This window comes from Leptosomus discolor, chromosome 1 (genome assembly GCF_034619465.1).
Source record: "Leptosomus discolor isolate bLepDis1 chromosome 1, bLepDis1.hap2, whole genome shotgun sequence".
In the NCBI taxonomy this organism is placed as follows: Eukaryota; Metazoa; Chordata; class Aves; order Leptosomiformes; family Leptosomidae; genus Leptosomus; species Leptosomus discolor.
This window is the reverse complement of record NC_141391.1, coordinates 155828470-155855546: the sequence shown is the minus strand read 5'-3', so window position 1 is coordinate 155855546 and position 27077 is coordinate 155828470. Positions and strand designations below refer to the sequence as shown.

Genomic DNA, 27077 nt, shown 5'->3' with positions numbered 1-27077 from the left:
GTCAGTGAGGCTCTTAAAGCAGGCAACAGAGAAAACAGCTGTTTATCCAGCACAAGGAAGTATAGTGATCGTTCATCAGAGCTGAACTAGGAAGACGTCCTGTACATCCCTGAGGTGGACCTAAGGGAGCCGTGTGAGGTTCATGTCAGGTGAATATGGTATATGGCTGGAAGAGTAGTAGTGTACTGAGGTAAGCCCCTGTATTAAAAATAGACAAGAGAAATCTCATGTTTTTGGAACCTGATGAGGTCTGGTGATGCATCTTACTCTGTTCCAAGAGCTTGATTTGAAGTAAGGGACTCACACTTCACTGAATCAGGAGTTAAAAAAAAAAACAACAACAAACTCCAAACTCCAAAAACACCTTAGTCGCGTGACACAGGCAGTATCAACATCTTCCCATGATGGCTATCCCTCTTTTGTGTGAAGAAGATAGGTGACACGGAAGAAGCCACCACTGCTTCTCTGGCCCCATTTCCTCTGTAAGTGAGAGGGGCTGTGAACGTACAACCACCTCTCCTTGGGCTACCCCTTCTGCCACTGCTTGCCTAGAGGTGGGCGCAATGCACAGGGTATATTCCACCAGCGTCAGGTGGACAGCATACTGGAAATCATCAAGACGGGGCTTAGATTTGCAGGATGCCAAAGAAAAGGGCTTTATATTGGATAGGATCAAATAGCAGGCCAGACTAACAGAGGCGAGACACAAGGACACTTACTCAGGGCCAGAGGTTAATGCCTCCCCACATGACAAGGGTCAGTATCTGAGGAATCCAGAGGCCACCATGCAGCTATTGACCTTTGCCCGGGGATCTGAGAGACAGTGCTCACCAGCTGCAGAGTCGTGCATGTGCCATAGCAGACACAGGCTGGAGCAGAAACTGAGATACTGTTGCTAGAAGAAAGTGATAACATCAGTAAACAGACCGCGGGAATAAATAAGCCGGCTTCTGGTTTGGTTTGTTGCGAGCCTTGCTAACACCAGAGTCAAGCATGAGGACAGTGCCCAAAAGACAGCAAGCTCATGAGACAGTGCCTATGTAAATGACACTGGTAAAGGAGTGGAGGATTACCTTTCCAAAGGATTAGGAGGATTACTTTTTCAAACAGAGCATCTCTTCCCTCTCCCAACAGCTCCTGGCCCTCTAAAGGAGCTCCCCAGGACTTTTTAGCCCGTCGGCAGCACTCGCTGGAGGCTAACAGAGAAACTCAGCACCTGAAGTGGACCCCAAAGGGGAAAAGGGCACATTTGAGGAGCCATACTGCTAGTGCCAGCTGCCCTGCCATTGTGCTGTAGGAAACACAGTGGTGGTGTATAAACAGCCCAGCTAATTTCGGTTCTCGTGTTGTGAGATTTTGCTTCCTCTCTTCTCGCGCAGCTGTGGAGAGGGCAAGCTTTCCCGTGTGGCTGCTGCCTCTGGTACAGCATCCACCACAGATGCATTTGGCTACTACAGTCCAAACAAGAGGGGGGTTAAACTGCTGAGTGAGCACTCACTCTTTGTACAACCACTCGCACTGGCGGAGCACCCTATGGCACCCACGGCACATGGCGCAAGGGCTGCAGCAGTGTGTGTTCAAGGTGACGCCGCAGCCTTGGGCTCTGTGCCTGCTCCCAGGTGGTATGGGGGCAGGGATGGACAGGGATTGCTATCACTCAGCTGGCCCATGGGGAAAGCCCCTGTGCCTCGCCGTGGTGCAAGTGCAGCTCCACGGCCGCTGGAATGGCGGGAGGATAATCTGGAGCAGCTGCTGTACATTCCTCCTGTACCCCAGGAGTGATCAAAGCTCAGCAATGGCCTGACTTTTCCAGCGTTACTAAGAGCAATGGAACAGCGTCAAGGATACCTAGGAATTTCCCTTTTATCGCAGCTGTAGCCACAGAGCGTTTATCCGAAGCAGAAGGGATAAGTGACCCAGCTGTCAAGTATTTTCCTAATTCTCTCTGCAGGCACAAGTGGTAGGCACATTTTCTCCCTGTCCTCATGCCCTCCTTAAGGATCCAGTGGAAGTGCTCTACCAGTGCTGAAGGAGTGGGGCCAGATGAGTTCTTTGAAGGTCAGGTACCGCTTTGTCGGTCTTGCAGTGAAGATTTTCACTAAAAGTGCACATATATTATACTCCCATTACTACCAAGCTGTAAGTCAGATACAATTTGAAAGCAAACTCTGGGCCTTCAAAGAAGGACTTACCAAGAACAAGTCCTTAGCAGACATAAAAATTATTTGAATAAACAAATGTATGTCACTTAAGCGTTTCATTGTTTGCCAAGTAGTTTACAGGCACCAGTGGGAGCTAGGGAAAAAAAGTGTTTGCATAGAAACTGCTAAGCAGGCCTATTATAACACACCTCCCAACAAAGCCCAGGCTGTTATCCCGGCTGTGATCAGCCTCATTGGGCAACAAACACGATCAAAGGGAAAAGATCACAAACACTTCTATACGAGAAACCCCTTGGCCTCTAATGGAGGGAATGCTGCAGGAGGTATAAGGTACCACTCATCTCACTGGGTGTCCTTGAGAACTATATTGTGACATATGTGATGATAATTAGACTCAGTGAATAAAGAGTAAGAAGATGCTACAACATTTTTTTTCCAAAGAAGTATTCTCCAGTTCAGTTTATACCATTTGTTTCCACCCTGAAAAAAGAAGAAAAAAAGCCTCATTTCATTTACAAATGAAACACTACACAAATCTTATTTCTTAGGGTGAAAAAGTGAAACTAGAAGTCTTCCTTGATATGTGTTATTTTATCATATTTAGTGATAAAAAAGGAAAAGAAATATTAGTCATGACACATGCTACCAAAATCTCTAAGCTAAATAGTTGAAAATATATATTGTAAATAGATATTCCACATGCACAATGGCCACATGCTAGTTTATATGAGCTATTAAAGGACTAGGCTGAAAATATGCAGACTTTAAGACCGTGTTTTAAGAAATTTTAACTAAAAACACATGCAGAGTATGCATTCTAGCAGATAATTACACATAAAGTGGAGCATGGCTGATACAGAAAATAGAAACAGAGTAGCAACATGCACTTTCTATCTAATAGAGAAACACGTGTTATAAAAGTACTTCTTATTTTCCTTCTTAAAAAAGCTAATTTTTAAGCACTACAGATCACCCACCTCTAGAATCTCACTAATCTAATCTACAATCTGTAAACACACCCAGATTTACAAGATCCAGGAGAATACTATTTTTAACATCTTCCCTTGTCCAAGACAACGGCTTGCTAAAGAAAAAAAAAAAAAGGGGCAACCCACAAATCTCAGAGAAAACCTGAAACCTAGAAGATGACAAGGCCCATCCTTCTCAATTGACGACAACTTCTCATTCCCATCTTTTATCCTCCAAGAACGGGAGAGCCTATATTTGAAGGCCTCACACATTTTCTCCTGTTCCCAGGATACTCATCAATTCGAGATAAAATGAGTAAAAGGGTGACCTCTTTACTTTAAAAGGTTGCTGACAAGTTCTGTTCAGGTAAGGAGGCTGTTAAGTACTTTCTTTACCTGAGATTTCTGCAAGTTTTTAACAGTGAGAAACCTCATATGTCTGATCTACTTTTCCTGTAAAAACTTACATCAACTTTTTCTTTATGTTTTTTAACCTTTTGTTTGTGTGTGGATATGGTGGGGGGGAGGGGGGGATGGGATGGGACACGACACGACACAACACGATGCTGCTTTTCAAATCCCTGCTCTTTACTTGCCCGAGATGAGTAATGTAGCTATAAAACTCTGCACCATCAATCCAGGAATCACAAACCTACCTTAGTTGCTTTTGAAGGTTGTTTTTGTGTGCTTTGCTAAAGACATCGAACTTGTGTCAATAGGATGGCAATTCTCATTACTCGCTAGTAAGGCCAGGCTGAAACCTCATTGTTTTTGTTTCCTAGAGAAAGAACTGAGATCACATCTGCATTTTATAAAAGCTCCTGAATAGTTGCTGATCAACAACAACCAGCAGCCAAAGCTCTGCCTCTAGAAACTTGCATTGTTTTGCAGTTGGGGTTGCTAGATACTGTGTCCTCATAAAAAGTCTGGTTAAGTCATTTAAGCTCTGAAACTGAGAACTGTACTCCCCTGAACAGCTAGTAGAAATTGTTATTAACAAGAATTATATGCAACAGGCTCCAGGCTGCATTATTTGGCTTCCTTTGTTCTTTAAAGGACACTCATCATCAGTTCAAAATGCACTAGTATTTCTAGCTTCTATAAAATAAGGTTATTTCGAGTTAGTAACTCAGATGTAAATGGAAAAAAAAAATGCATTTTCCTATCTGTTTTCTGGGGTTTAATAAGAATCTGCAAAGGCATTAAAACAGTGGGTTAGGGAGCTGGAGCTGCTATGGAAGTGAAAAAGTTGCGTGTGTAAAGAATGTTCACACTGTTTGCTGTCGGTTAAGGCACAGAAGTTGGAGGAAGGACTTGTAAAATCCACTGCCTCTCTCCAATTTCTCTGACAAGCACATTGGCTGAATTTTATAAGGACCCGTCTAGCAGTGAATCTAGAAGAGAGGTGACTTCTGCCTGTTAACTCATGGCTGTCTGCCACTCCGACCCTGCCGAGTGCTGGGAGCTCTAGTCTGTAACAGGGCTGGGGTGCCTGGGGTTGCCTGGCTTGCCTCTACAGGTGACGGACAGCTTTGCCTGACTGTCCCTAGAAGCAGGAGCTGTTCTCCTGCCCAAGCTCCCTTTTCTGTGAATTATGGCAAGTCTGTCAATCCTTCTGCCGCAGTTGTCGTTGAGGGCTATCGTGTATCAGGCTAGTGCACTCCTGCCAGAGAGGCTCCTTACACTTGCTCACTTGCCCAGGACAGGCACCACAGACGCAGTCGTGCTTTGCTTAGCTCGGGATCACGCGCAGCTCAGGGCACACATTGCTCTGATGCCAGAGCACATGAGCAAGCTGGATGTGCTCCGAGCTTGAAGCAAATGAGCAAGCTGTGCCGTAAACCCCCCCACATGCTGCTGGATTGACCCCTGCAAGTTGCTGAATTGAGAGGAATTATGGAAAAGTGGGGTTTGGGGTGGACTTGGAGCATGGGACCCCAGGGGTAGGAATCAGCCACTTGGCAGTAGGGCCTCTTCATGGGATACTAGTATGGGCTGGAAATGGGAAGGTCTCTGAGTGTCCTCTGGCACATCAGACTCTTCTCTACCCACCCCATTTCCATCTCTCTCCATGCTTTTTGCTCCTCTGTTGGAAATAATGCAGAACAAAGGCTATACCTCAGAGACGCAGCAGTCTGTACCACACTCTGGCATCAACTTGTCCTACAAACACACAGAGCTTAGGCTTGTTTGGCATTGAGAGAGGAGATAAGAATTTCTCCTGCAGGAAGAAACTGGTAGCCAGTTACGTGGGAACAACAGGGAGGCATGGAGAAGGTCACTGGGTTCCTTTCCTCCACATCACATGTAAATACCTGCACCCACAGGTACCCACAGCTTACAATAACATGTGGATGGGGTCTAGCACAACCAGCCTGCCCCAGCTTACCCCCATGAGATGAGAACCCAATCACCTCACAGCTAGTTCTTTGCATTGTGTTGTCCAGGTAAAGCACAGGCTGTCAGGAAAGTCTCGGCTGCACTCAACCCACCTCCCAAAATGCATTTTACACCACAGCATGCTACCTTTTTCCTGCAGGGCATCCTAGCTACCTAGTAATTTTTGGGCAGGGATCAAGTGGGTATGCACTTAGGCGCATTCCTACCAGTAAAAGCGGCAATTTTTCTGTCTTCACTGGAGTCTGTTGCAGGTATCTAACCTGTAAGACTAAAAGAGTCTCTTGGTAGGCTGTTCTCCAGGTAGGTCCCCAGCCTTAACAGCCACTAACCCTTTCCCCAAATGCAAACTAGTGCACACCTATTGATTTCACGAACCCTGCAAAGATAACTTGTCGGGATGGATCGATTAACCCCTCTTGGAATTGCATAACCTGCTGAACTATTACCATTCACAGAAAGCTGAGCGGGGTGTTAGAGGAGATAAAGTAATCTGCCAGGCAAAGGACATTGTTATGAGGAATAATGTTCTCTGAGGGCTTAATTTCAGGTTGATCTAGGAAGACATGTAAGACCATACACTTCAAAATCAAACGGGGAGAACTCAGCATAGACACAGTTGCAGGACATACGGTAGCTGGCTCAGGACAAGGTACATCTCTGCAGAGTGGCGTAAAGGCATAGCCCTGAGTGTTTTATGAGGGTCAGAGAGGACAGCACGAGCTGTGGATTGAATTTCCCAAAGGGCATTGTCCCCTTCTGGGATATCAGTGATAGGAAATACATGCGTTTTTTCCACTGCAGAGCAGAACTAGACTGTGAGGAACTTGAGCCCATTCACTGTAATTTGGGGCTTTTGCTGGGGCAGAGGAACTATTTGCCACTCTCCTGTCAGAGATTTTCTTCATTCCTCCCTTGCCCTTACAGCAGCGGCTTTCAACTGGTGGCCTGTAGCCTTTGGAAGGGAGAGGTGGCAACTGTCCCCGGAAGACACGAAGTGTCCTTAGTAACCCTGAATTTGGGAGTTTAAAAAAGGGTTTTGCGCCTCTGTGGGAAAAGTTCCAAGAGCTGCTACCCCAGAGCGTGGGAAGCCCGTGCTTGGCTGCTGGGGGAGAGGGCAGCTCGGACACCCCGGCAGGCAGGGACCCGAACCCCTCGCCCGCAGCTTCGGGCAGGGCGGCCCCGTGGGGAATCCCTGGCAGCGGGTGCCCCCAGCCCCCCGAGGTGCAGGGTACCCCTGGGCCCCCCTTCACTTTCACGAGAAGCAGCCTTTGCCCTGCGGGCAGCTTCCGCCGAAGTAACCCCGCGGGGCTCGGCGGGGGGCCGCGGAGCTGGGGGGGGTGGGTGTCCGCGGGGGGCCGCGGGGCGGTGCGCGGGGGGCCGCGGAGCCGGGGCGGGGCGGGGCGCGGGGCGGTGCGGTGCAGGGCCGCCAGGGGCACACGTGGCTCTGCCCCCCAAAAAGGCGCTCCCCGCCGGCGGGAGCGGGCAGTTTCGTACCTCGGCCCCTGCAGAAGCACCGTCGGCCCGGTCGGTCGCTCGGTGAGCGTGTGCCAGTGCCCAGGGACCGCGGTTGGCTGCGGAGCGGCGGCTCCCGCCCCTGCGGAGGCAGCCCCGGGTTCGGGGCGGCCCTACCTGCCAGCACGATGAACCTGACAGCCGAAAGCCACCGCGTCCCGCTGAGCGACGGCAACAGCATCCCGCTGTTGGGGCTGGGCACCTACGCCGACCCTCAGAAAGTAAGTCAGGGGGCGCCGGGACGCCCCGCGCCGCTAGCGGGGGGCAGGTGGCGGCCACCCTCGCTGCAGATCCCCCGGAGCCGGGGCTGCCCGCCCGGTCCCCCACTCCTCCCCTCCCGGCTATTGCTCTTTTTGCTCTTTTCCCCGTGCAAAGTTAAAGCCTGAGCAGTGCGCGGCGCTCAGAGGAGGAAAAGGTGTGTGTGGGGGGGGTGGAAATGCCATCCCGGCCCGGGTGCTGCTCCCCGCCCCTCCCCGCCGCCCGGGTCCTCGCCGGTGGGCGAACGGGCAGGGGGCACGGGGGGCCGGGGAGCCGTTCTGCCGCTGCCCCCGGGGGCTCGGGGTCGGGGCGGGGCGGTGCAAGCCCCGGGACCGCCGCAGTCCCGGGAAGGGGTGTGACACCGGTGTGGTACCGACTCCGGGGCAGGGCGGCCTGGAGCCCTCGGTCCCGGGAAGCGCGGAGCCAGCGCGGCGGACGGTGCCGTCGGGTCCCCCCGGGCCGGCCCCGCTGCCCACACCCCCCCCCCCTCCCGTTCGCTGAGCGCAGATAAGATGAGGGATTTCGGACCGGTTTGCAGCTGGCCCCGACACTTTCCAAGGAATGTTCCTGAAACAAAGACCCAAATTCCTGCATCCTGATTCCTGCGGCTCCCACAGCTGACTGCCAGCGGCCAAACCGCTCTCAAATATTCCGCATCCTTTGGTTTTTGCGTGTCCCGGGCAGGCTTCCCAGCAAACTGTCACTGGTCCGGCTGCGCCGAGGCTGTGGAAGCACACATGATGCTTCTTCCCTCTGCGCACCTGGGAGCACAAAGGCAACTCGCTGCCTTCTGCTCTCCTAAGCTGCCCGATCTTTCAGCAGTTGCTTCGTTTGTTTGTACGAAGAGTAGGAAAAGAGATACCGTGGCCAGAACCCTTCTTGTGTAATAGTATCAGAGTTGAGATGCAATATTGTGTGTATGACTCCACACACCACAAGGTATTTAAAAATATCTTTCTAAAGGAAATTATTGATTAAAGCCATTTAACGACCACTAATGGAACTATGGTATGTTAATAACAGCGTCAAAGAAGATCTTCAAAAACGCTGCTGCAGGCAGTGCACGAGCAGTGCAGAAAGTGTGTAAGAAATCCCCAGGGCTGCAATCTTCCTGGCTAACAATGCTGGTTTACACGAGGAGAATCGGTGGGAATCTGCAGCTTCAGAGGCTGGGCACCGTACCCCACATCACTAGAGTTTCTGGGCATATTTTCGCTAGTGCGTTCTTTGAATAACGGTTAGTTGAAACAAAATTAAGCTCTCTAACAGGAGTTTTAATGTAGCAAAGCAGAACCTTTGCATTAATTCAGCGACAAAATAGCTCTGAGCAAACTTGAAGCGCCTCTTTCCAGACTTGTATATTGTGCTCCCAATCCGAGAGTTGCCATTTTAAGGTAGTTTTGAGTTGAGAAAAACGAAGGGGTGCTCCTGCTTTGCTGCGCTTTCCACCTGTAGCCCCGATAAGCCGTGGCCCGACGCTGTGGCATTAGCCAGGCTCAGGCAGGGAGCTCAGAGCGGTGAGTAACCTGTCGGAGCTGAGAAGAAAGGCAGATGGGATTCCCTTTTCGGAGGCAGCTTCTCCGCGATGCTATAACCCTGCTAGGAGTTCGTTCTGCAGAAATTCTAATGTCCCAAAATCAGCACGGCAACGGTCCTGCTCCTCCTGCCCCAGCCCTGCAAAATCCTGCTGCCTCCTCTGCCCTCCCCCAGGTCGAGGTGGATGGCGAGCCTTTGCATGGAGCTCATTCGGCAAAAATGAATCATTTTTAGGCAGGGCTGGTTTTCAGCCGAATCAGACCCGGGTAGTGGCTTTTTGCTTTTCGCATGTACCTCCTTTGTTTTCTGGTGACAAAAAGGGGGGTGGGGGGACGGGGGACGGGGACGACAGGACGATGCAGGCAGGGCATTGCTATAGCAACCCCAATTTAGAGCAATTGAAGCTACTGTGTAACTGCACCGTCAGTGGGGACTGGTGCTTGTACCCAACCACCCATTCTCCACCCCCCACGTTTGTAGGAGTTCGATTTTCTGAGCTGTCTTTCTCTTTCTACGTGATAAACGCTTTAAAAAGTTATGGGTGGGAGGAGGAGTTGAGAAGAGGTAGAGAAAGCAGCACTGATAAGGCACTTACAAAAGTCTCATTTTCGCAGAAGACCAGGTGAAACACTGTATGTTTTCCTGGAGGAGCTGGGCTGAAGCTTTACGCTAGGATTAGGACCGCGTATTTGAGTCGGGGAACTTGTCACAGAGGGCAGCTGGGGAAACGCGGTAGCAGGGTGCGACGGGATTTGTTGCAGAATCGTTTGCAGCTACTGGGCAGTGATGGGGCAGGATGTTTAAACAGGTCACGGCTTAAAGCTTGCCCATCTTAAAAAGCTTGCTTTACTGATAAGAGGGCGGGGGAGCTTCTGTCAACACCTTGCCGTGGCAGCGGAGTGCTGCTTAGCTAGGACAAGCTGCTCTGCCGAGTGCTGACTTGTGGCTGGCGCAACTTCCACCGGGATGCCTGGCGAGGTTTCTGTCCCGTTCCTCCTGCCATGGGAGCTGAAAAGCTTTGTGGCAGCTCAGGACCATTTCAACCGTTTATCTCAACCACTGAGGCTATAAACTAGCACTGACATGTTTCCCTTAAAATGCTTAGCTGTAGCCTTTTGTGGCTGAATTGCTTAAGCAGCAGCATCTGAGCCACTTATTCTCCAGTGGTGGGGGCAAGCAGCTGGTGGTAGAAACAGTGCCAACCATCCCCAGCATGCTATTTCTGCGCATGAGTCAGATCTCCGCGACTTCTAGTCATTTTGTGCTTTGATGTAAAATACAGAGCCATTCATTTGTCAGATTATTCATCTTGCTCTTGGAGGCAGATTATTTTTTTTTTTCCAAAGGTTATTCACCCTGGCACCTCCATGTCAGAGCAGCTTGTCCAAAACAAATCAGTTTTCTTGATCTCGTGCTATAGCCCAGTAGCTCGTAATAAGCCCTGAGTGTTCTTCCTGAAGTGCAGGAATGCACTCACTGGTTAAGCAAACCAGGCAGATCTAGTTAGCCACAGCGCAGGGAAATCTGCTTCTCTGACGGTCCGTTACAAGAAAACAGAGGCAGGAGGCCAGCTTTCATGTTTCAGGCTTTGTCTGGATAAACTGCACAGCAGTGCCTTCAGAATCAAAGTGTGTCAGCAGCTTGCCTTGCTTGTCTTAAATAACTTGATTGTTCTCCCAAAGACGACTTTGGGAGATAGGTCATGCTTCTCCAGTTGTGAAACACTGAGCAAAGAATAAATGTATTGACAGAAGTTTGGTCCCATGTGCAAGTTTACTGACTCAATGAAGTACATCACTCTACTGGAGCAGAGCTGGACCACCGTGGAAAAAGTCCATTTGAGAATCAGGTTAATTTTAATTGAACGCTCTTTCCTCCTAGGTGTAAGACAGCTTTTCTTCTGTTGGATACTGTCAGGATGACAAGAATTTGGCTAATTATTTGAGACTGAAAACACTGGTAGTGCAATGTTGGGCATTTCTTTTTGCTTTACTCTCCTAGCACAGCAAGAAAGCGCAATGAATCCATTTATTAGAACATAGAATTCCTGATAAATTTGGGTTGTTTATCAAGAAAAGCACTTAGAAATATTTTTTGCTGCTTTAATTGGTGTTTCCTATCCTTAAGAGACGGTAATAATTGTATAAACAAAAAGCTTTTCGGTGCAGATTTCAGTGCTTTGAAGTTAGTTTCGCATTCTCCTTCACATAGGGAAGGAAATGTGTAAGCTGTATTAGTCTTGCCTACATAAATTAGGCTGTTTGTCCTAGCAAGAGTGGACTCAAGCATAACACAAACTCTCGGTCACTGACTCCTTCTCCTATTCTCTCTTCCTTTCCCTAAATATCCCATCTCCTCAAGGGCCTGGGAGGGAACCACAGCAGGAGCAGTGAATCTGGACTATCAAGGCCCTCAGACGGCTTTAAAATTTGTGGCCAATTCTGTCTCTGTGGATCCTTCTGGCAAAGCCCCGCGCGTGCAGGAGCTGCTCTGCCAAGGCTCCGGCAGATGCGCCGTGTCCAGCTTTCCCTCCCCGAGGGCCCCCGAGCCGTTGACCCAATTCTCTGGGGTATTAAATAGATGGGGGGGGGGGGGAGGAGGGAGAGGGCAGCCCCACAGGGGAGGGTGGAGGAGGACAGCCCCCTTAATGAGCCCATGGCATGGCCCCGCGCCGCAGCAGAGCCGAATCAGCCCCCCGGGCTCCTGCCATCTCCCAGCATCGATGTTCAGTTCCCAGCACAGCCCAGCAAATGGTACTGGTACCCATCTAGGAGCAGACGGGGCATGGGAACAAGCAGGCTCAGAGGGGAAAGGTGCTAAAAACTCTCCTAAATCCTGGAAATCCTATGCCTTGTTAAAACTACACTTACGCCCGCTTCACTTTATAACTCATCCCTGTCAACACAGCTAAGATCATCAGCCTAGTGCCTCCACATAAATACTCGCTGTCTCCCTGGAAGGTCAAGGGGCCTTGGCCACAGCTCCTCTCCTGCCTTCCTGTTTTGACTGAGGGAGGAGAGGGCTTGGAGGGAAGGTTGTAGCAACCGCACTGTACACAGGCGCTGCTTCTGAAACATAAGATTGGGCAAAGTGCTCAAGAATAGCGCTGGGTGAGGGTTTTTGGCAAGTTGTGACTTTGCTAAAAATGAGGTTCTGAGGTAGCCAAATCCATTCATAAATTGGAAGCAGTTTTGTGGAATAGTTTCAGGCAAAACAAATGGCAAAGCATTTCATTTTGGGCACTGGCAGTACAAGCTGAGGAATCAAAGGATTATTAAGGCAGTTGGAGGTAACAGTTGTCTTTCCCTGAATAGCCGCTGGTGAGGGAATCCACACACGCGGTGGGAAACCAGATTCAGTCCTCCTCTCTGCCTTCAGGGACTGAATTCGTATCTCACAGCCCAGGGAAATAACGTGATCATGGGGGTATGTGATAGCTAGAAAGAGGCAAGAAGAAACACGTACAGGCTGGAGCAGGAGGAGCACCCTCCCCATGGGAAAGCACACTGCCCACCAGCCCCACAGCTCTGGACGCTAAAGAACTCGGTATGGCATCCAGCCAGGAGGGAGAGAGACCCATTTCCCCAAATCCTTAACTACCACAAAGTAACCCTTGTGAGTGCCCAGACAGTCTGGATTTTGTTTAAGAAAAAATTGCTGGTTTGAATCAGGGAGAGAAAAAGTTCATCCAAGGCTCCCGTATCCAGTCTGAGTGACCAAGTTAAAAAAAAAAAAAATCTGCTTCGGATAAGTAAAAACACTGTTTTGGCACCCTGAATTACTTTTTACACCCAAGCTAGAAGCTGCACAGAGTAACTTTTCATTGTACGGGACTAACAGCCCCTAATGCTCTCGTAGGACCTTTTATGCCAGAACGTTCCTCACACAAGGATGTGCATACACAAACTATTTCAGTCACTCTGAATGGTGCAGGCTGCATCTCTGCTGCAGTCTGCCTGCCTTTGGAGCTGCTGTAGGGTACCTTTAAGTCAAAAGAAGTAGTGAGTGACTTGCCCCCACGATGCGGGGGATCTGGATCTCTGAGCTGCAGTAAGTGGGGGGATTGCACACAGTTAATTCCCTCTGTTTTCCTCCTGGCCGTCACTGACTCCCGAAACATGATCGGCTAGAGGCAGCGATGATTTTGGGTGACTTGTAGAGAAAGTCACCTGGCCTGACCCAAAGCTGCAAAATGGATCTTATATTGAAAGTTCCAGGAAGGAGTGACACCTGAGATCACTGGAGACAGGGTTGAAGCTTAAAGGCTTGCACTTCTTGATCTCTTTCCTACACATTTCTCTTTCTCTGACTCAGACAACTGTCTTCCAACCGAGGTAAACCTCTCACTTGACTTCTAGATTTTTTTTCTTGAAAGAGATAAGGGAGGCAGTGGCAAGAGTAGGAACTGCCCTAACACGCAAGTGTCCTTACAGGCTTAGCTTACTTCCCACGACACGCTATTAAAATAAATGTATAAAGAAAACACCACAGTCCTTTTAATGTGAAAAACTACACGTGAATATGTGTTTGAACTCAGCAAGTGGTGAGTCTGAAGCTAGCTCTGTAATGAAGTGATCTTTATGAACCTCTATGAAATCACCACAGATGTATGCCAAGGAGATATTTTGCCTTTTTTTTTTTCCCTAAAAAGGCTATGGGGAACCTGATTTGAACAGAGGTGAGGGGAGTCAGCTGGGGTATTTGGCTACAGAGCCTCGTATTTATGCCCTGAACTTAAGAAGTGAAGAAAGTTCCCAAAACTAAATATTTTTTTTTTAAAGTTATCGGGCCATATCCCCTGACCAGCATTTCCAAAGGACATTGTGCCCCTTTACGGTCCCTTTTGGTAACCACCACTGGCTTTCTCAAGCCATTTGCTTTTTAAGCAGCAGAATTACCTCATGCAGTACTAATTCTTCTTGTCTTCAGGGGGCGCTTTGAGCAGCAGAGCCATGGCTGCCCAACACATAGCAACACATGGTCTTTCAGGGTTGGGATTTCTGAGAGGTTTCAGAAGATGGCCTTATGTTCCCTCGGTCTCTGAGGATATCCTAAAACCATACTTCCAAACTGAGATCTGTATGCTTGAGGCAAGGGCAGAAGGCAAGGAGATAAGTTACTGCAGCCCGGGAAGAGAACTGTGCCTGTTCTACTACGTGTCCTGGAGGGCTTGGGCTCCTTGCCTGAGTGTTGGTAAACTCCTAGCCTAGCCCTCACACTGAACCATATTTATCCCGAAACCATGTATCTGTAGCCAGATCACTCACTGACAAAGTCGTGACTCAGGTAGTTTCACACTTAGAGGACTAAACCATACTCGGAGGATTCTGCTTGCACAGACTGCAAATGTCACAGCTTTCCTTCTGTGGCTGGTATCCTGGTGTTGTGTGATGCCCTTATTGCTTAATCTCTCAGATTTTACTCATTATTCCTCAACTAAGTCACAGTTACTGGCAAGACCCTGTTGCCAAGAGTGGATAAAGGCAGGACTTCTTGGTATTTGGTCTCCAGATGCCCTGAGGAGGCGCAGTAGCAGGCACCAGCTTTTAGCAGGCAGTGGAACAACATGGCTCTCAGGCAGGAGCGCGGCTGCTCGCTGGAAACACGATCAAAAACACTGTGAGTAAGAAGATACACGAGAAGGAGTCTGCGTGAGAATTCAAGAAACTGCAGTGAATCTGGGCTGTATTATTGTCTAAATCCATTCCTGCTGTTTGCTACAGAGACAGCAAATATGCCAAAGGATGAGGGACAAAGAAAGATACTGCTTTCACAGATCGGACTTCTTACAGCAAATAGGTGAGGGTACAGGGTAGAAGAATGCGCTAAATCAAAAGGGTCTCGGACAAGTTCTGTTTTCATCAATGATCTTTGCTAAAAACTTAATGTTGCATGATGCATTTTAAAGTTCCTTTCATACCTGCTTTAATGGCATATTTACCACCTATGAAAAGCAGAGTTTGTTTATCTTACATTCACCTTTTCTCACTTTTTTGTTCTGCCGCTGGAACAGTCTCTCTGCATTTCTGTGCCTTCAACACTTTGTCTCCTTTGTGTTCAGCCATGACCTCTCCTCCCCTGCCTGCAACTATCTCTCGACACCTCAATTCCTGCTAGCTCCCTCTAATCTCGTGTTATACAATGGAACATTTTTGGCTTGCATAAATGCAAGATTGCATCTTTATCTCATTAAGAAAGGAAAATTAAGTCATCTAATTAGAAAAAATAGGTAATCAGAAAAGGTAGCTGCTTTTTTTCTGAAATGTGGCAGGCTCAAAAACTCCTAGCTTTTGTGTAAGAACTATATTTTAACTGTTAATTGGATTTTAAAGTTGGATTTGAAAAAATGACTTATCACTCTGTCAAGCTGGAGGAGATTCATGCATGCAACTTTCTTGAGGACACAAGATTTGTTCTTATGACTTTGATTTGCACAAAACCCACGGCTCTAAGACACTGTTGAATTTGCAGAAATGCTAGTTTACCTTCGTGTATCTTCTCTGCTGAAATCTCTGTGATTCTTCATTTCTATGAATCCTGAAGCTTAATAGAAAAAAAATTGATAGTATGACTAATCTCTACTTTGTGCCAACGGCTTCTGTGGTGTTTCCAGCTATGAATACAATTAGTCTCTAATCATGTGTGGCAGATTAAAAGCTGCATTTACTGAAAAGGTCAACATGTAAAATTCCTGATGCAGACGGACCCAGCCTTGTAGATGAGGGTGAATGAAAGACTAATTTTCTAGCTACGAAGTTAATCAACCTATGGAGGACTTCTAAGCAAAATAACCACAAATTTGCTAATCCTGGAAAATGGTGGATTTTTTAATTTACTCTGAGGAGTAGATTGTGCTCAGAACGACTCCCGCCCGAACCCAAGCATGCCTTAACGTATAAGCCTTCAAAAAAATATCTTCTTAAAAAGATAGTACCTCTAACCGACGCTGATATCTCAGCTGCTATGTGAAATAGTTCACAGACTACTTCAGGACCAAGACATGTATCACTCCAGAGAGCAGAGGACTTCTACTAATGAAACCGTTGACAGTCAGATAATCGCCTGGCCCCGTGCAGCAATGCCTGCCTAATCCAAGCAGAGGGGCTGGTTCTTACAGCCAATCTGGCACCGCGTCACTTGGCTCCCGAACACGGTACCAACACATGCGGACTTGGACAGTGCAAGAGCGCTCCAGAGTAAAACATTCCCAGAGCAAGGTGACATTTAGGAGATGAAAACTTCATCTGGGAGTCTGTATGGCTTTTGGATGGTGGGTATCAGATGCCAACATTACCCATTGAGCTACATGTCTGGCTGTGAGATAGGGTAGAATTGCATTAAATCAGCCCAGATCCAAAACTAATAGAAGGTTAATCCAGATAAGCTTTTAGGACAGTAGCACCACCCAAAACCGGTCATAGGAACCCTTGTTTGAAAAGTAGCCAAACAGAAAGCAGGCCTTTTCCGTTCCATAGCTGTGTACCACAGTGACAAGCATTAGCTATTTCAATATACTTCTCTTCCAAAAGCTGTAAAGCTAGCTGTTACCAATGCAATAATATCAAGTCCAAATATTGACTAAAAAAAAAAAAAAACAACCTAATTTTTTTCTCTTTTCCTCTGGCTTTCAAACCATGCTGGATTTTCAGCCCTGCTCAAGATACAAGGAAATCCCTCATATGTAAATAAAAGTTATGAAGATTGTTTTACAGAGGATGAGACAGGGAAATATTGGCATTGTTGAAGAGGGGAAAACCTGAATACCTGAATTGACTGAAAGATATGCTTTCTGGCTAGAACATTTAGAGCCCAATTTTCCAGACAAACCTCCGTTTTCTAAAACATCCCTGACTGACTCCATACATTAAATATGGCTGTGCACTCATATGTGTCCCTGATTCCCCACAGTTCTCCAAAGAACAGCATAAGCATGTTCTTACAGCTCACATGGGAAGCTAACATCTGGGTTATGGCTTCGGTTGACCTAGGAGGCCACATTTGTCAAAACTTGAACACGCAGTGCAGAAAATGCCTCTCTGGGTTTCACCAAAGCCAACTTTTGTTGGTTCGTCTAACTAGGTGGTGGAATTCCCCGAGTTTTACATCTGCCTTTGCAAACACTTCTTCGAACTGGCGCCAGAAACCTCTCCTCTTTAACTCTAGGGAATGAAGTAGAAGAACTACTGGCAACCTTTTCTTTCTCTTCTGTTATTGCACAAGCTGGTGCTTTATCTTCTTGTACCTCATGCATCCCTAGGATCACATTTCTTGTCTGAAGGGTGTTTTGATAGCATCCACTCTTCTAGTTAGTTCTGTGCTTTCCAGGTCTGGCTGGCTGGCTATTTTGTCCTTCAGGAAAACATCCCAGTCCACCCCACGGGAGCATGGGACTCGAGTGTGCATGTCATTTGCTTTAATCCTTTAGCTGCCGACAGAGAGGCATGGCAGCCCTTTAGCCTAGGCTTGCATTAAGTGAATTTGCATCAAGTCAAATGTTGTGGCGATCCTAAAACTGATGCTTCTGCAATCAAGTGGTAAAAATAACTCCAGTAGCCTCTGCCAGCTACAATAATAAGGTTTTCCTGAAGACAGCTTTGGCTAAATCCTAGAATAACAGTGTCAAAGGAATTCTAGAAATGCTAAATCTGCACTTGTGCAATCTAATTTCTGTTGTATGGGCAATCAAACCTTGTGCTTCAGGCCACTGACAGGACATCAGGCTAGAGGAGAAAGGCACCCTTGTCCACTCATTCACAGCATGACACAAGGCAGCAAGCTTTCCCCCATCTTCTCTGGATGCATTTGGTGTCCTCCACTGTATGACACAAAGCAAAGGTCTGGGCTGGCATAGCAGCTCGTGGCTTTCAGCTGTGCTCTCTGCCTCTGTTCTCAGCTCTACCTGCTTTTGCAGAGATCCTTTTGCTAGGTTTTGCTTCCTGGATGGCGGATGCCAATGCTTCCAGGGGATGAAAGCCAGATTTTCCTGTATGAAAGAGAGAGAGGGATGTGCTGGCGGTTGCATTTTCCAAGAAAGAGGTGTACAGTACAGCTTCTTTACAAGACTAAACAATTCTAAGAATGTACCCTTGTGTGGCTCATATCCTCTGGCTTTGTAAACTCAACCTGTGCTTTCCTGTAATGCCTTCAGTACACATTTTCTATGCTCTGTTCCTAACATCTTAAGCCAGTCCTCTTTGCCAGTTTGTCCGGAAAACAGGCAAATGGAAATGAGCAATTGGGCTTCTAGAAACTTGCATAAGAATCTGTGTGTGAGTGCTGAGCTCTGGCGAAGGAGGCTCTGAGCCCAGGAATGTACCTACTTGCTCCTTCCTGTATTTAGCTGACTAAGATTCCTAAACAGCGGCTCCACATCTTAAATTATAGGTTAGGACTGGAGTGCTTAGCCCACAATTTGCATCTCTTGTATAATTCAGCTGCAGCTAAATTCAGATTTTTCCAGGAGATGGCCCTGTCTCTCCCAACACCTCAAGCTCTTCCTCGCAGGATCATTGTTCCCAGCTGAGGGACTGAATGCCATGGCACTAACCAGGTGACGTGCTCCGGACTAAGGTAAACGGCTCCTTCCCTGAAGTGCTGCTTCCTCAGCTCTCACATGCTGCCAAGATTGGTGCAAGTCTGTAAAGCTGCACATGTGAAATGAGGCAGAGCCTGAGGCAGACTCTTTTCCTCTACTGTATGCACTAATAAAGAATAAATGATAATACTGATGTTAAGACATTTATAAAAGCAGGCCTATGGTAGCTGTTCACATGGTTTTGCAAGACTACAATCTGCTGCTAACGTGTTGTGTTAGCTTTGTCTTTGGAGGTAACCAGAATCCCTCTTTATCAACTGGAAAGCTGATGGAAATTGCTGACCAGAAAAGGATGCTATAGAAAAAGCAAAAGAATTGGAGCACAGCTGAAATACGACACTAAATAACAGCAATGAGTAGGACAACCACTAACACCGCTAAGCAAATACTGTTCTACTTGAAGGGAACAGTAAAATTCATGGGTATGCCTCCACAAAAAACATTCTCCAGTGGCTTGCTCACATGCAATCATGAGCAAAACTGAAGCTGTATGTTTTCTATGGTAGGGACAATAGTTTGACAAAATGGGATGTGATGGAGAGTGTCTGGAATAAACATTAAAAAATAAACAAGTTCACGGTTTCAGAGGAAAAAGAAAGCAGACCCTTTCAGACAGACAGGGCGCATTGCTTTTGCAGACTCACAAAATGTGGTAACTGGCCAGTTGGCTACTTCATCTATGGAGAAGGGCCCAAATTGCTGCTTCCTTCCTTTCAGTGAAGGTGCAAATCCAAGTCTGCTCCACCTGCCCTTCTGCCAGATTTGTTTACCATGGAGCCTGAAGGAAAAGGATACTGGTTTAACCTGTCATGCATGGTGGTAAATCAGCAGGTTTACAAGTTATTGATTGATAGAGGGAATAATTGCGTGTGTTTTTTCCTTAAATTCTATGATCTTAAAAATAACCCAGATGCTATTGAAAGAGTTATTAGTGATTGAGTGAGCGGTTCTAGTAACCAAACAGTTTTTCTTTAATTGTAAAATGTGTAATGTATTTAATACCTTTTTTGGCACAAATTAGTGACCAAGTGTAACAGCACTGAAGATAAAAATCTGACTTATAGCGTACAAGTGGTTATAAAATTCCAGTTCTACAACAACAGTCCTTGATCAAAGTAGCATAGTTGCAGGACACACAGATTAGAAGCTGAAACATTAATTGCAGCTAGGGATCAAACATACCTCTTATCTACACTTAAATAAAAAGTAATAAAGAAGCAACGATTTGTCTTAAGGCCAAAGCTTCATGAATTACTCCTGACAAAGCACAAAGGTTTATAGCATGGAGACATTTCAGCACCTCATCTGATGTTTGTGCTGCTCTAAATATGAGCCCTTCTTATTTGGGAGAAGTGCAAGAATAAAGGCCTAACCGAAATGAGCAGACAGCATAGACAACCACTATATAGATAACATACACTACTGAGTATAACCCACAGTAAGGAGGAGGAGGTAAAGGTTGCTGCTCTGTGGCCAGGCAGCCTGGAAGGCACTGCTCCATCAGCTGCTGTGATTGAAGTGCTGACCCTTGCACAAACAACACCAAAAGACGAAAAAGCAATCATAGCAAACTTGTGTCTGCACTTAGGTAAAAGTCGGTTTTCAGTCAGTAATCTCTGATCTGGTCGCTACTATTTAAAGACTTTATTTCCATGAAAGACAGAAGAGATGAAAACATCTCAGGCTTAGCAGCAGGGTACAGGGGAAAGATCCAAGTTTGTGCTTTCTCTGATGGAAAGATGGATGAACAGTGGTGATCTGAGTCATTCAGTTATAATATGGTCTGTCAGGAAACTGGAAAGAGATAGGACACTTAAGGCAACACTTACAAAAAGTGTCAAAACCACAACATGACTAGCCTGTGCTACTCATCAGCACAGTTTACCACATCCACTGCAGGATTTGGAAGGATTAGATATGTGAAATGCTAGAAATGATAGTTTCTCCTTTAGAATGAAAATAAATGTATTGTATAAAGTTTCCAGAATCACAGATGTCCCAGGCCTTCAGTTGGGACACTTCAATAGAGACAGGATTTTCCAAAAACTCTTCCCTAGGTTATCTTGCATTTTTATATGGAGCACCTTAGATCAGAATCTGTCAGAACTAATATACCACATCAGATGAAATGAGCTAGTGCAATGAAAACATTTATATTTAATGTAAACCCATCTCTGGCCATCAGTAATTAAGGCTTGATCCAAAAAAAAGCCCCCTCAAGCCCTTGAAGGATTATTTGTATAGATGTGTGTAAGTCCAATGCAAAAGATGAATACATAGAAGTTCAGCTCCAACAGAAGATAACTGGTTCAGCCAAAGCCAATTGCAGTAACTGCAAGTTTTCACATTTTCCTCTGTTCCACCCTCCTCCCAAGTCTGCATTTATGCCGTTGTCCTATATGTGATACTCTACCCTTCTTCACATATTCTATTCGTTCTGCTTTTTTTACTGACCAAACTGGCCCTGGTGTATGAGAAAAGATGCAACTCAATAATCAACATATCCCTGCTTTGTGGCATTTAGTTTACAGCTTCAGGAAATGACTGGGAGCCATGTTCATACAATCTCTCAAGAGTACAAAGAGAAGAGAGAGGAAATCGTAGGATCAGGCTCACAGCCCATTTTCAGGTTTTTCAGCAAGAGGGAAAAAGTTAAAAAAAACCCCCCACAACCTCTTTTTTTTTCAAATCTGTATTAAGGTAATGTGTCATTTGTGCTCTAAATGTTCTGCTTTCATACATTTGAATGGTAGAAGTCAAACAGACTAAAGTAATCTAAAAGCCACACAGTTTTAAAAATCAAGTTTGCATTTTTAAAAATATATTTCTTTTTTGGATAACTAGTCATCACTTGGACTTGAGCTCACAAGACCTTTAAGCTGAGCCCCATTGTTCTGTGCTAGTCAGCCTGAGCTTGTCAACTGTGGCTACAGCCTCGTGCAGCTCACTGCTCAGGCAGAGGTCTGAGGTTACTGTTTTCAGTAACTGCAGGCTTGAAGTACTCATGTCGGCTTTTTGCCTGCTACCTTCCTCAAATCCTTCCTTGCAGGTTCAGGCAGGGACAAAGCAGTGAACATGTTGGAGGTTGTCACTACTGCATGCCTCGTGCTTCTGTAATGCTGCCTGACATGCTTCGAGTGAAAACTAGCTATTGACTGCCCCTGAAAGGCTTTAGCTGCCGTGGTCTTCATTACATCCTACTAACAACTAGGAAAGGGCCCTGGCAGGGGCCGAGCATGCCTTTGGGAGGCTCCCACAGTGAAAGCAGCAAAGCATTCAAACAATGTTTCGTTGTCTCTCTCAATTAAGGAGACAATATTAAATCATCACTGCTGTAAATACTTTAGTGTGCCAAATTGTGCCATTTTGCCTCTCAGCCCTCACTCACATCTGTAATAAATAAGGGCAAGCATGAGTGGCTTTGCATTTTAAGTAACCTTTAGGCACTGCATGCTGGAGCAGAAAGTCCCCCTGAGAATGAACAGAAGTTGGTCCAGTTGTGGCCGGTAGCAGCCAGCCCAGACGGGACACTGAAGGGCAGAGCAAGCAGGCTGGGATACAGTCCCGTTACCCCAGAATAGTCTGCCACCCGCCTACAGCTGTGGGACTGAAAGACAGAAAGGTTGACCCCCATGTGTCTTCAGTCCTTCATAGATCTTTCTTCCATGAATGAGGAAGGGCAAACCAGTGTCCTTAGCTGCTGCAGCATCCTGTGGCAGCTGTGAGTTTCACACCTTCTGGCTGAGTGGGTGGTGGAAGAGTAGCTGCTTATTTTATGGCAAAGGCCTGGACAGCCAAGCCAGTGGCTGCTGTAAAAGAGCCACTTGGAGAGAGAGGAGGGAGACTGATTGTTGTGGTGAAAAGTGGTCCTTCCCAACAGCACCTATTGCCAGTCCTGCTTCTTGTCTTTCCTTGGCATCAGCAAAACCAAATTTGACATCCTCCCTTCATACCCTTCATTTCCAGATGTCTCTGGCGTCGGTTTTCTTCATAGGAGAAGCAGCGTGGTCTTGGCCCTTCACTTGGAGGTAGCAAAATTCACCTCTTGGCATTTGCCACTGGCAGACACAGCGCAGCACAGCAGGTTGATTCACCCTATTTCTGTTTTCATTTAAGTGAATCAGATGTCCCTGCTGCAGCAGAGCAACGCCTATGAAAAGGGTGAGAGAGTAGCATGTCGCTGAGAGCCCTTGACCAGCACCACTTAGAGCTGCCCTCTCGTTATACAAAGTGTGACAACAATAAGACACTTAAAGTACAATTTCAGTGATCAGCCAAATGATTTCAGTGACCAGTCATGCTTTTAGCTTGGCTTGGCCTTACGCGTATTTTGCTTGCCACACCGGCTAATGGAAAATATGACTGTTTTGAAAAAAAAAAAAAAGGTTACTCAATGTCAGCAAAGGCGGGTAAACATAAGTGCAGCATACAGCAGAAAAATACCACTTGGACTTATTAAAAGGTTTCTTGGGTTCATCTTAAAGCATCTGAAGCAGTAAGAAGTATATGAACGTACACTAAAGCATCCACTGGTTTTTAGCCACAGAATAAAGCAACTGTCCAGAACTGGGACTACCAGTAGACAGTCCTGAGCTATCACCATTCAGATTGTGATACCACCGGTTGATTTGATACTACAGTTGATTTGAGGAGAAAGAAGTCAAATCCAAATTCCTGCTCTGCTGAAGGCTGTACTGGACCATAAGGTATTCAAACAGCCTCTGATCAGGCAGGTGGTTGACCATCTCTGTTCAACCAAGAAGGTCTCTTCTGTTTGAGTAAGGGATTTTATCAAATGTCTGTTGTAGGAAAGCCCTTGCTCTCTAGGCAAGAAATTATGAAATTATTTTCATATCAAATACATTAAATTCTTCTTTCCAAGGACTCTAACACTCAGACACATAGTGTCTGCTATGGAAAGCAGAAGGCTTTTCTCCTTTTTTCAGTCTAACTCCACATTCATGACCATTTTGAAGAAAAGTGCACAGTGCATTTTTATTCAGAAGTTGAAACACAGGTGTCTGGGGAGGTAAGGGAAGGTTAGACTGGATGAACCCAGCATGAACCTTGTGCGTATCTCAGGGACTCTATAGCATTGCAGGACAGGTGAGCAAGAGGCTGAAACTATGTTTATTCTTTTTCTTCTCCCACTAGACTCCCAAAGGTTCCTGTTTGGAGTCAGTGAAGATTGCCATTGATACTGGTTACCGCCATATTGATGGTGCCTTTGTCTACTTCAATGAGCATGAAGTGGGACAAGCCATCCGGGAGAAGATTGCTGAAGGAAAGATCAAGCGAGAAGACATTTTTTACTGTGGCAAGGTGAGAAGCTGCATGCAGATCATTTACGCTAAATCCAGGATTTCTATGAATGGGCTTTCTTAAGAATGCTGGTAGACATTTGGCATGCTTCCAGATCCAACATCCTCTGTTTTTCTTTCCTAGCACTACCATAATGCTGCAGAGCTTTATGAGTACTAGATTTGCTGCTAAGCACAAGTATCACTATTGTTCTCAGTTTAAATCTCTGTTAGCAATGGGAACCATGCAACATCCATTCTGCCTAGTATTGTAGGTACTTGCAAGTTTAGACCATTGCTACACTCAGCGATGCTGCCTAAGCTGTTACTGTCCCACATGTTGTGCTGGCACGCACATTTGTGTAGTCACACACTGAGCCCGATCTGGACAATGATCATTCAAATGTTATTTTCTGTTAGAGCAACTCCTCATACAGGTTTGCTGTGAGATTGCACAATGAAAGGGGTGGGAGCAAGCACGTGCATGCAAGTGTCTGTGTATGGGAGAACAGCAAGTGCTTGCACTGGTACTACTGCCAGAAAATTACTCATCAAGCTACACCCTTAGTTACTGTTATTAAAAAGGTTCTAGGATGATGAATCTACTTGGAGAGAAGATGTCATCACAATTCTGCTCTAGAGCAACAAGGCCAGAGTAACGCATGAGCCAGTCAATGCTTTAAAGTCTTAGCTGTAAGAGTTGATTCTCTCCTAGAAGAATGAAATCCTTTGTCTGATGAAGTGTTTGACAAAAGCCACAACTATTATGACTGTATCCCAGGTATAAGAGAGCTCATTGCGCGTTGCAGAACAAAGATCAAATGGCCTCAGAAAATTCATGGTGCCTGTCCAGTTTCTAACGGAGTTTATGGCCTCAAGTTCCCCTTCCTGCAGTGCTTCTTTGAACGTATCAGACTAATATTTTCCCTTTCTCCTTTCCCAAATAAGACGTAATCCACAAAGTTACTCAACAGTCTTGGAAATAAATACCACGGTTCCTAGAGTGAAAGATCCCATGGGATAAAAGGCCCATTTTACTGTGAACAATTTAGTTAAGCTCTATGATCTGGGAAACTAAGCTTCGGATTGGGTAGTTTGCAGACCGACTGGATTTTCAGTTGCTATAAACCAATTTCCAAGTACAGCAATTTCTAATCTGTAAAGTATGCAACTCTTTTCCAAGTTCCCTTCTTGCTTCTACTGGTAACAACCTTGCCATCCTGAGAAAAGTTTCACATCCTCAAATATTCCAGCCTTATCAGGGTAGTCTCTCAGTCTCTTATATGCCAAATATGTTGATTTGGATCAGTCAAAATATTTTGTTTCAACTGTTTTATAGTTTCATTACTGCAAATTACCAGTAATAGTTCAAATAAAAAGCACAAAGTTGTGCCAAAAGGTTAGAACCATATGTCCTAACAATTAGGAGTGTCTAACTTTCCCAACTGCTTCCTCTGCAGTTTATTTTCCCATATAAACCTTTAGGTTCTGTGAAAGTGCATCTCTTGGTAAAACTTTATCAGGATTCCAAATTTTATTGATATATTTCTCTATATAAATATATATATTTATATATTCAGTTGTCTGATCTAATCACTAGATGATTTTCCTGGTTGATGATCACTACCTAAACATTGAGCCAACTGTGAAACTGCATTTGATTTCTTGATTGTAAGTTCAGTTGTTCCCTAAACTGCAGATCCTGCAAGCCACAAGGCTGCAACCTGTAGTCAATGCCTGTGGTTCCAGACTGTCTTGTGACTGTGAGATGGGACACACGTGGATCTATCTTTCCATTGTGTCCTGTCTGTGCTTGACAAAACTTAAGGTGCTCAGGGTTTATTAAAGCATCTCTGTAGTCTTTAAAGAGTTCAAAGGCAGAAGTGGAAAATAATCTGCAACCAATTCAATCCATCACAATCCAGGATTTTCACAGGTTTCACTGAACATTTTCACAGCAGCTCTGCACTTCCCAGGAGGAATAGGACTGGATGACCCTTGCCTGATGAGCTTATGTAACTTTAGCGTTATGTACCTCACAAACTCACGTATCTTATGAAATAGAGGCAAATATCAAGCCACTGGTTGATACATCAGCCATCAATTGGTAACTGACATGAGCTGTTGCATCTTCTGGGAATCACAGTAGGTACAGCAGACCATTCTTGAAAGTGGTCTGCACAACAAAAGTTGGTTTTGGCCTTACTGGCATCAGAAGTAATAGAAACTCCCAAGACACTTCAGACTCAAGTCCCTCATGCAGATCTTTCCCTAAACAAAGATGAAAAATGTTGAAGGCTGTTCCATCAGGAGGAACTAACAAGAACAGCCCCTCGAGTGGCAGTGTTACTGGAATAGTGACCTGGTGCAATCGGGCTGCATCTGCCAGTTGAAATCCTGAGCACTTGCACTTGGCTCTTGCTGCTGGCTGGCTGGCTGATCAGGCAGAGCAGCTCAGCATCCAGAAATTTTAGAGGTTTTATATCAACTGCCAACATCTCACTTGGCTAATATAGCAAGACCTTTTTGGTCTCCTCTTTCATCCCAGGATATTTCTTTCATTAAACTAGAAGTAACATTTCCAGGAAATGTGGTGTCCTGAAATGCCAAAGCCAGCTGGCAGCTTTGACTGCTCAAATGTCTACATGGGTTCTACTTTGGTAGATAATACAATAACTTGTACAAATCATGAAAAGTTATGAAACTCTTAAGTTTCCATGGCATCTATGTATTAACATGGCACAAATGTTTATTATTTCTAAAGGCTGTTTCTTTAGAACCTCTGCAGTTTTTTAAAGGGAAGTATATTCACTGGCAAGTACTGAGCTCAATAGCAAAGGGCTAGAAAGGGCGCTCGTAAAAACTGCTTCTAAACTATCAACATAACTCAGGTTACTAAATTTCCAAAACACAGTAACAAAACAAACTAAACATGAAGGGTATACAGAATCTTTTTCTTACCTATATTTAAGTCCAAAACAACATCTAATTTTACATGTAAAACGCTTAAAAAACACCCAGACCAAAGGCTTTCAGGAAATCCAGTGGAACAGCTTAAAACTCTGAGAGCAGGACCTTGGTCCCTTTACTGTAGTACACCTCCGCCTCTGTAACCACCGCCTAGTGATAATAAACTCTTCATGCCTTGCAACGCATAGCTGGGGAACGCCTAGTGTGAATCTCCAGTTGCTAAACCTTGTTTTGGTTTGTCAGCTTAAGGCAGGGTCAGATGTGCTGCTCTCAGTACACCTGAACTTCAAGATAATGTGTCTTTGCCTCTTCTGACAGAACTGAGCAAATAGTTATTCCCCGGGAAAACAATAATCTGGTTTAAAAAAACCCAGAC

General features: G+C 45.8%; 1 protein-coding gene across 4 annotated transcripts in view; it reads left to right on the top strand.

Moving 5' to 3' along the window:
• Window positions 1–7170: 7170 nt before the first annotated feature.
• Window positions 7171–27077, top strand: part of AKR1D1 (aldo-keto reductase family 1 member D1) — a 34972-nt gene continuing 15065 nt past the window's right edge. For 2 of the 4 annotated variants that reach the window (XM_086468042.1, XM_086468035.1), the window contains exons 1-2: window positions 7171–7263; window positions 23586–23753. In XM_086468042.1, the coding sequence (XP_086324168.1) occupies window positions 7171–7263; window positions 23586–23753 (261 nt within the window). Of the gene's footprint in view, window positions 7264–22206; window positions 22324–23585; window positions 23754–27077 lie in introns of those variants that run through there. The other 2 variants (XM_086468027.1, XM_086468048.1) reach the window with 2 other exon arrangements.